Source organism: Bos indicus, chromosome 27, assembly GCF_029378745.1.
Source record: "Bos indicus isolate NIAB-ARS_2022 breed Sahiwal x Tharparkar chromosome 27, NIAB-ARS_B.indTharparkar_mat_pri_1.0, whole genome shotgun sequence".
Lineage (NCBI taxonomy): Eukaryota > Metazoa > Chordata > Mammalia > Artiodactyla > Bovidae > Bos > Bos indicus.
In genome coordinates, this window is record NC_091786.1 from 15,431,493 (window position 1) to 15,441,614 (window position 10,122).

The window sequence follows — 10,122 nt, forward strand, 5'->3', positions numbered from 1 at the left end:
ATTTGAGAGAATAGCATTGAAACATACATATCACCATATGTAAAGTAGATAACCAGTGTGAGCTTGATGTATGAGGCAGGGCACCCAAAGCCAGTGCTCTGATAGCTTGGGGAGGGAAGTGGGAGGGAGATTCAGGATGGCAGGTACACATGTATCCCTATGGCTGATTCATACTGGTGTATGGCAAAAACCAACACAATATTGTAATTATCCTCCAATTAAAATAAATAACGGAGAAGGCAATGGCACTCCACTCCAGTACTCTTGCCTGGAAAATCCCATGGACAGAGAAGCCTGGTGGGCTGCAGTCCATGGGGTCGCTAAAAGTCGGACACGACTGAGCGACTTCACTTTCACTTTTCACTTTCATGTATTGGAGAAAGAAATGGCAACCCACTCCAGTGTTCTTGCCTGGAGAATCCCAGGGACGGGGGAGCCTGGTGGGCTGCCATCTATGGGGTCACACAGAGTCGGACACGACTGAAATGACTTAGCAGTAGTAGCAAAATAAATAAATAAATTTTTTAAAAAGAAGAAGTACAGGAGAGTCAGCTGCCGTTGTGTTTTCTCCACTCTCTGACAAGACTTTTCATCTTTCCCCACTTGATAAAATCCCCAGTCCCACTAATGAATCTACAAATCTATGGATTAAGACAGGAGAGAGAGATGTGATATCACCCAGAACAGTCTTAGAGCAATTCAGCTGACATTTCCAAACACCCACTAGATTTTTTTTTCTTTCCATTCAGTAACCATTCCCCTTCCCAAGCTTGCAAATCTGCAGTTTCTAGAGCTGGAAAGAAACAAAAAATGATCCATTTTTCAGTGTTTGGAAGCCATGTGTCAAATCTATGTAGCTAATAATAATAATATTAACAATAATAAACATTTTCTATTTATGATTGCTGTATTCTCTGACAAAGGTCTTCAGGCCAGGAGTCTAAGCACAGACTAATATAGAATTAGCATCGTCTAATTTCTAAGCAGTCTTACTTCCTTGCTTTGCTTTGATTTTGATGCTCATGTTTAACTTACTTGAAATGACCATGCTGTTTAGTTGAGGGGCTTCTGAGCTGGGAGCCTCTTTCAGCCTCACATCCCTGGGACACAAAGCTGGCCATCAAGCACTAGCAGATGTCACCTGAGGGGGGGCATCTAAAGCCCCCCATCATTTGCCTAACTTTGGTCGACTTAACAAACCTCAGGTAAAATTACTGGGGCTTTTACAGGGAAAGTGAAGCTTTCTTAGTGATGAGAAACATTTCTCATCTCTAAGCATTTCTTAGAGATGATGAAATGAATGAGAATATCACACAACAGCACAAACCCCACAAAACACCACTATGTGAGAACCACTGCAGAAGTGATTTCCAGGCAAAGTAAAAGCATGAATCGAGTAAGGAAGCCTTCTTTTAGGTGTCTTGCCTATATTTACATCCTTCATCCCAGTGACCACCTTGTGACCTAGTAGATACAGTAATTATTTCCAATTCACCTAAGAGGAAACTGAGGCATGGCAAGATTCAGTGCACAGCCCAAAGTCTCACCCAGGTGGTAGGTGGTGGAGCTGGAAACTGAGTAACTCTTTGGCTCCAAGGACCATAGCTCTCATTATTCCACTCTCATTTTGAGGGGAAACTATGTCATCATCAGGGGACACTTACTTTATCACCATCCTGGGGAGGAGGAGTAAAGGGAAGGTGACTATGAGGGTCCCAGCACCCTGCTTCTGGCAGGGTGAGTAAAGCCAAAAAATAAAACATACCCTTTCCCTCACTTGAATGAAAGGAGGGCTTCTCAGTCTTCCAGAAAGGACTGCAGCCGCGAGGACCTGCTAAGGAGGGCCCCCTTTCCACCCCACTTCCACTCACCTACCCACCTTCACTTGGGCCCCCGAACCCAGACAAGAGAACCTGCAGCCCTCGGCAAGCTCTGGACCCTGGCTTCCATGCAAAGACGAGAAATTAACCAGTTTGCAAAGAATGAAATTTGGCCCGTGGAAGGTGCCTGCAGCTGGCAGTTAACACCAGCAGTAAGAGGATCAACTCCTAGTCTGTTGGCTTAAAAAGGGGGTGGGGGTGAGAAGTGTGCGCGCTCCCTTTTACCCATTCACGTTAGTTAATTTGGATGATAAGGGTTCATGTTTAATCCCTTTGTGTGCCGCTGAATATAGTGAAATCGACAACCCCTGCGAGGGCACTGGTGCGGCTGAGCAACCTGCGGGAGGGTACTGGTCGTGTCCAATCTGTCCTGAAGTAGAAAAGAAACGTCATGAGGAGATTGAAAGCAAGACGGAGAGGGACACCCTTGGGGTGCTCCGTAAAAACCCAGCCCCACACCTTCCAGGCTGCAGCAGGTGGGCTGCTGGCTTCCTGGAGGCGCAGCTCCCCAGACCAGCCTCTGCGCCCTAGGGGCTCCCCAGGTGCCACTGGAGAGCAGGGCTCCCCCCCCCTCCCCAGCCACCTCTGCTGAGGACTAACGACACCCAAAGGGAGAGCCCGGCCCTGTCACAGTCTAGAGAGAACTTAGGCAGAAAGGTGGGGAGCAGAAAGGGAGGGAAAGATATGTAAGGAGAGGTCTCAGTTGTTCTCAACTGGACCAGATTAGGGAAAAAAAGGGAGAGCTCGCTGGCTCTAGAGCAGGTCATAAAACAAAAACCATTTTTATAGTTTCCATCTGCAACAAAGCTCACCCCCCACACCACCCACGGCCCTCAAGCCGGGAGCCCCCAGAGTGCGGGTGGGTTCCTAGGCAGCTCGTGTGAGCCGGGTCTGGCGGCGGGGGAGGAGGCCCCCGGCTGCTGGGCCCGGCTGCCCGCAGAGGCGCAGGCGGAGCGAGTTCCCAGCCACCGCCACCCCCCTCCTTCCCCACGGGCCCGTCCAGCAAATTTCCTCCCTCGTTTCGGTCTGTGCCTTCCCTCCCTCCTCCTCCCCCGATATATTCGCTCTCTAAAACCATAAAAAAGAGATCAACTTCCCTAACTTCACGGAGCCCTTTTCAGTGACAAATATTGATGCCCAAAGTGTCTGCGCTCTCCCGCCCCCAAACGTTAAGAAAAGGCGCCCGCGAAAGGGGGACATAAAAAGTTAACAATGCTGTGAAAATATGTTTGCAGAAAATAGACAATCGTTGGATTAAACGTATTCAAGTATGAAATAATGCCTTTTTGTGTCAAAACTTGGGCGATGGGCGGGTACAAAAGTTCCCTGTGGCAGCGACTTGCTCCCTTTGTGAGCCGTGCGCTTTGGCGTCTCCACTTGGGCGCATTACTTAGAGCCCTCTAAGCGCGATTGTTTCTCCCTTTCTAATGACATTTACCGGATCAAAACATGCTGTTAATTCGATCAGAAGGCTTCACCCTCCCTGACAAAGCCACAATAATTTCTCCTGAAGTTTGTTAAATTGACCAAAATTAGGCAAATGAATAGGGGTCTGTAGGCGCCCCCTCTCGCAGGTGACGTCGCATAATGCTCGCCGGGGCCAGCTGCATTCCCCCTTTTCTTCTCAGCCCACTCTTCCCCGTGTTGCCCCCAATCCTCCCACCACCCCCCTCACACACACACACACACACACACACACACGCACATACACATACACACACACACACACACACACACACACACACACACGCCTGCCTGTCTTTCCTCCCCCACCCTCTGGCATTATTAAAATTTAGCCCAATGAAACTATTCATACTTTTCAATGGACATTTTCCGTATAGGATAATAGGCTACAAATTGAGCCTCTTCCCCCCGCGAGGAGAGAGCCAGAGGGAGGAGAAAAGAAAGGCAGCGATGTGGTCAGGCAGTGGGGGGAGCGTCGCGTGCCAAAGACCGGCGGGAGGGGTGAGGCGAGGCGAGGGCCTCGTGTGCCAGCGGCAGCCCCACACCTGCCGGGATGTCCGGACAAATAAAGCGGGGTAAACAAAAAGGGGGGAGGTGGACGTGTCACCAAGTCGTGTGAGAAAAGCCTGGGAACAAACGGGGCGCCTCCGTCTCCAAGAGCTCTCCCTTGAACCCGGCGGAACAGCCTATTAAAGGCTTACTTAATTACTTTAATGACTCTGGACAGGCTTTAAAACGCACTCGGCGCTGGGACTGTGGGCTTGCTGGGATTTGTAAACAGGCAATCGTGTGAGACTCAGCGGTGGGACTAAAGGAGGCGACACTGTTTTGTGAGGTTCCTCGCCCCCCGGTGCCCACAGCCGCTGCGCCCCTGCGCTCGCTCACCCGCCGGCGCGGTTTACCGCCTCTTTCCCACCCGGGCTGTTGCCATGCAAATATTATTCCCCCCGCCGGTCACGTGTCCTTTGAAGGGCCACGTGGATTAACAAAGCTGATCTGCCCCCAACTCTCCCCCCTCGGCTGCTAATTTTTTTTTTTCTCTTAACTTAAAAAAAAAAAAAAAAACAAAAAACAAAACTGATCTTGAATGCATGCATCCCCCAAACGCAGCTCCCCTAATCCTATGGAATAATTCAAGTCGTGAATGCACTTGGAGCCCTAGATGACCGCTTTATAAGGCAGACCCTCGTAGTTGGGAGGCTACAGTCTACCTGGAACACTCGAGGAGGCACACGAGGGGAAAAGCGGACGGGTGCCTCGCGCCACCGCCTCTCCCGACGACGCGTATTGATCAGAATGTCAGACAAGCTCAAGGAACGCAAAGTGAGTCGGCTGAGTCCAGATGGCTCTTGCGCCTTCTGGGTGGGGGTGTCTAACTCCCAGAGCCACCACCTGGCTGGACCGACGAGCCGGGACGTGGTCACACAGGACTTCTCCTGGAGAGGAATCCTGAGTGGTTTGGGAAGGGAATGAGGATAGCTAGAGGGGACTCCACCGTCGGGGTGGAGGCCACATCTGGAAGCTGGTGGCCACCTCCCCATGGCCCTGGTGTGACCCCGCAGAGGTTAGAAGCGGAGTGCATCAGCACAGGTGCGAGAGGACAGAGCTCAGTGACCCAGTGGGGGGACAGGGGCCTGGGGCGACTCCCTGGGCAGCACTGAGGAGTGGCAGACGGCTGTGCCAGCCGTGCCTTTGATGATTCTCTGGGCAAAGACATCCTAAACGGACAAACCTCTGTTCTCAGAGAACCCCCGTTTCCCACAAAGTGATAGAAAAGCGGAGAAGAGACCGGATTAACCGCTGTTTGAACGAGCTGGGCAAGACGGTGCCCATGGCCCTGGCGAAGCAGGTAATGTTGGCAGCTGAGAAAACGGTGCTGGCGCTGGGGATCCTCTGATGCCGGGAGTCTGGAGCTGGAGAGGGCCGTAGGTGCGGGCTTCCTGCCCGGGGCCCTGAGCGCTGAGTTGAGCCCCAGGCGGCCCTGGCGCAGATCCACAGTGGCGCCCCCTGTTCGGCTGGATGGTCCCCTCGGGTTAAAACGGTGCACCCAGCCTACCCAGGTTAGCCCTCACCGTCTGGGCCGCTTCCAGGAGACTTTTCGTCCTTTTCCAGAGTTCCGGGAAGCTGGAGAAGGCAGAGATCCTCGAGATGACCGTGCAGTACCTGAGAGCCCTGCACTCCGCCGATTTTCCCCGGGGAAGGGAAAAAGGTGGGCAGGGAGTGTGCACCACACAGAGCCCTGCGGGTGGCAGCGGGAGTAAATCGGTCTCTCAAGGTCTCCTCTCTGGATGCTGCAGGGACGGGGCCCCGAGTCCTGAGAAAGCTAAGGGGGACTGGAGAACAGGGGTCTGGGGATACAGGTTCTGAGGCCTCCTCTCAGGTGGGGAGGAGTGAGGTCAGACGCCTAAGGAAATGGAGGTCGCTGGCTTGCGTTTTTTCCAGTCTCCAGGCTGGAAAGAGAGGGGCGGGCCTCGAATGGAAACCGGCCAGAAAACGTGATGGGAGGGGCTTGGCACCTGCCTTAGGCTCCGGGTCAGGAAGGGGCCACTCACAGTTTTCCCTTTCTCCGTTTTCCTTGCCCCTCCAGCAGAATTGCTAGCAGAGTTTGCCAACTACTTCCACTATGGCTACCACGAGTGCATGAAGAACCTAGTGCATTACCTCACCACCGTGGAGCGGATGGAGACGAAAGACACCAAGTACGCGCGCATCCTCGCCTTCTTGCAGTCCAAGGCCCGCTTGGGCACCGAGCCCGCCTTCCAGCCACTGGGTTCGCTCCCCGAGCCGGATTTCTCTTACCAGCTGCACCCAGCGGGGCCCGAATTCGCGGGCCACAGCCCGGGTGAGGCGTCCGTGTTCCCGCAGGGCGCGGCGCCGGGACCCTTCGCCTGGCCGCACGGCGCGTCCCGCAGCCCCGCGCTGCCCTACCTGCCCAGCGCGCCCGTGCCGCTCCCGAGCCCCGCGCCGCAGCACAGCGCCTTCCTGGCGCCCGGGCAGGGCCTGGACCGCCACTACCTGAACCTCATCGGCCACGCGCACCCCACCGCCCTAAACCTGCACGCGCCCCAGCACCCCCCGGTGCTCTGACGCCGACAAATCCGCAGACTGCTCTGCGCTCTGGGCACTGCTTGGGAGAAATACTGTATATTGTACAAGTGTAAATATTGTGCTGGGAAAAAATAAAAAGCTGAGTGGGGGAAGGTCAAAAGCGAATTCGTCTTCTGAAGGACTTCCCCCGTGGCAATAAAGGCTTTCTGAAAGTCCCAGAGAGACGGATTCCTTGTTACCTTTGCTCTTCTAAAACCCATCCCCTCCGAGGGATCTCAGGCACAAGGCCGATGCTGGCTGAGGTGACGACCTCAGTTATTTGGGTGGGGAAAGGGATGGGTCGCCGCGCAGGGACGGAGGAGGCGGGGAGGCCAAGTGGAGGAGGCGCTTCCAGGCTGGCTTCGCGGTTCCACCCGGGCTCCAGACCTGCCTCCTCCTCACGCGCACCTTGGGTATTTGCCTGGGAGAAGGGCGGATGGGAGGCCCAGGGCCCACGGCTCTCAAAAAATACAAATTGAAGGACCCTCTCCAAGCTGGCTGTGGCAAACTTTCTCCAGCTCCCACCTGGGCGCGCTTCCCTAATCCGAAGGCCCCGGACGCGCGCGCACGGGCGCGCGCACCAGCTGCCTGCTGACGGGGAGCGCGGGGAAACCCGGGCCTGTGGGATGCAGCGACTAGGTTTACAGCCTCCACCTGTCTGGTTAAAAATATATAGAGGAGGTGGCTTCCGAATGCGGCTTAAAAACAACATCCGATGAAGTTCATCTTCGGACAGACAACTGTCTTTCTGAGCGCCTGAGGGCTCAGAAAGCTGAAGTTGCCCTTAGCGCACAGATCAACTCAGCTTCGGGGCGCTAGGCGACCTGGTGAGAGGCTGGCAGCGACTGGGTAGGGAGACGCGCTCCCCTAAAGGATTGTTCGCTCTGCCCATACCTACATCCAGCCACTGGGACGGGACTGAGATGCTGGGTTCCTGGTGAGAAAGGCTTCTCCGCCTTTTCCCGGGGGAGGAGGATTTAAACTTTCTTGCTCCACCCAGAAGATAGGAACGTTTGGGGTTTAGGGAAGAGTTGGCTAGCGATCTTTAAGGGGCTTGTAGTTTTCACTGACAGTTGGATCTGCCTTCCCCACAAAACAGCGGTACATTTACAATAGGAGCAAACTGAAATTAGGTTTTTCTAGGACCCAAAGAGCAAAATGAGCCTCATTGTTGTTTTAGGTTAACAGGTAAGATGTACAAGGTATTTAACCCATTAAAGTCGTGTTTGTGAGAATTTAAAAATTTTCCTCCACTGATTTTTTTTCTTTCTTTTTTTTCCCATTCCTTGTGATGCCCTGTAAATAAATAACTCGAAATTATGTAGCAGGTTTTCCTGTTTCCTGAGGCCATTTAGCTGAACTAGGATGATCTGTCATAGCTCAGATTAGCTGGACTACAATAATTAACTTATTCCATTTCTGTGGAGAGGGTTTAAGGGAACTCTGACCTAGACTGTTTACTAAGGTCATGGAATAGGATGACCACAATTTATAAACCATCAAACTTGATTACACAGAGACAGGAGGACCAACACACACACACACTCTCACACACACACACACACACACACACACACAACCACTTCATTATGTTGTCCATAAAGTGAAACTTAAATACCTACATTTTGGGGGCAGGAAGAATCTATGAACATTAGATAAGGTCCTTCAAGTCAGGCGTTCTTGCACTGCATGTCAGTATAATGCTTACCTAGAAAATGTAAGATGCAAACTAGTATCTCTTCCCTTATGAAACAAAAGTCAGTGTAAGACCAGGAGGCCATTTGGGTAACAAATATGCATTGAGCAATATGGGGTGAAAACAAATTATGCAGCAATGGGAGAATGCATGGTGCCTATTATTGGAACACATGTCTTACACCCGTTTTTATCAGCGCTGGATACAGAATATGAAGAAGGCCTTTCAGGCTTTTTTCTCTGAGCATTAAGCCAATCTGAATTCCCTTTGGTAGTGAAGCACTGAAGATATAGTGTTACCCTGGAAATATAAATTATTAATAGATTCAGTATTTTTGTCACTTCTCAACTGTTAACCAAATTAGACAAAACTTTCTTTTGCTAAGTAGATTTTCTCTTTGGGATTAGCTTTGGGAAAGCACAGGCCACCACAGTAAAAAACTTCGGTCATTTACATATAATTTTGCAAACTTCCACTGGCCCATGACAGTCTTTGTACCTCAAATGTTGGTATTCTTGATTTTTTTTCCTTTCTCATTTAACTGTGGAGGATAAAACCCTGCTTTGGATTTACAATGACTTTAGGATAAAAGTCTCCCTCCCCTTTCTCTCCCTCTCCCTTTCTGTGTGTGTGTGTGTGTGTATGTGGTGTCTTTTTCTGAAACCTTCATCCAAAGTTCCAATTCTCTAGGCTTGGCCAAAAGTCAAACTTTGCAAAAGATTAAAAATGTCACTACAAAATGGAATCGATTTAAATCAGATTGTGACTTTAATGTGTTCTTCCTGTACTTTCTGTGATGACACATTACTTCCAGCCTCTGTCCCAAACCCCCCGCCTACTCCCCCCTCTGTCTGAGTCTCTTATACCCAATCCCGCCACTCTTTCTTTTAAGTAAGTTGTATAGTAATGGTTTCCAAGAGACTCAACCAAACCCAGAAATAACAAAAAACAAAAAACAGTGAGTTTGGCTGGAGGTGACCCATTGTGATGCTTCTGAAAGGGGCAACCTCTTGTTTCTTGGGCTTCATCCTTGAGTGGGCAAGAATAAAAATAATCATCCCCATGAAATCAAAGGTTTTCTCCAGAGGCTTGAGGAACAAAGCTGTGCTGGTGCTTTGGGTCAGTCCCTGGGGCTCTGTAGGGCTACAACTAGGCCCTTTGAGGCCCTCCAGCCACCCCAGTAGAAAGGGCAGTAATACAGAGCTCACTTGTGCTTCCAAGCATTATTGAACAAACACGGCCGAGTACCAGTGGGGGCCCAGCAGTCTGGCCTGCTAGAGACCAGGCAAGAAAGGTGGAAGAGCAGCCATGCAAGTGCTCACCTGACCCCACAAAGGCACGGGATGCCTAGGAACATGGTAATGGGTATCACACAGAGTAACACACCGAGAAAAGTAAGGCGAGATGGGGCAGGTAGTAGGAGCTCAATAAATATGTGTGGAATGATACTGTTACAGGGAAGAACTGACTCCATCTTGGATCTGTCTCTTATACTTTAACCTCTGCTTCCCACTGCTTTTGTTCACTAAAAGGATACTGTCCACACATAATGCCCTGCCTTGGGGAGCCCTGCCCCTCTGCCTGAATGTTAAGCCAAAATGCCTTTGTTCAGGACCCAGTCTACCTGTGGATGGCTACAGGAAGGAAGAAATTAACACAGTCCATCCCTGGAGCAGGCCATTCCAGGAGATATTTGCAAGATTAATGGCCTTTTTTACTTTACTTCCTCACCCTCCCCTCTGATCTATAAAAGAACCTGGCATTCAGATCCCAGTAAGATGGTTATTTTGAGACATTAGTCTGCCATTTTCTTCCTCTGCTGGCCGAATATAGTCATATTCCTTGCCTCAACACCCCATCTCTCGGTTAACTGGCCTATCGTGCAGTGAGCTTGGACTCAGTAACAACATCCTAGTGCTGAAGCTCTTGGATTCTACACCTCCCCTAGGCCTTTTGTTTCTGGCCCAAAGGCCCCTCTGTGCTTCAGCAGAGACC

The 10,122-nt window shown here is 51.2% G+C and overlaps 1 protein-coding gene across 2 annotated transcripts; it reads left to right on the forward strand.

Annotated features, from left to right (window-relative positions):
• The first annotated feature begins 4,640 nt into the window (after positions 1–4,640).
• HELT (helt bHLH transcription factor) lies at positions 4,641–6,431 on the forward strand. Of its 2 annotated transcripts, none has more exons than XM_019953365.2 (4): positions 4,641–4,667; positions 5,089–5,193; positions 5,457–5,553; positions 5,932–6,431. In XM_019953365.2, the coding sequence occupies exons 1-4, from the start codon at positions 4,641–4,643 to the stop codon at positions 6,429–6,431; spliced, it is 729 nt and encodes a 242-aa protein (XP_019808924.2). The 2 variants fall into 2 exon arrangements, with proteins under 2 accessions (XP_019808924.2, XP_019808925.2); XM_019953366.2 differs by having other exon boundaries at positions 5,935–6,431.
• The last annotated feature ends 3,691 nt before the right edge of the window (positions 6,432–10,122 follow it).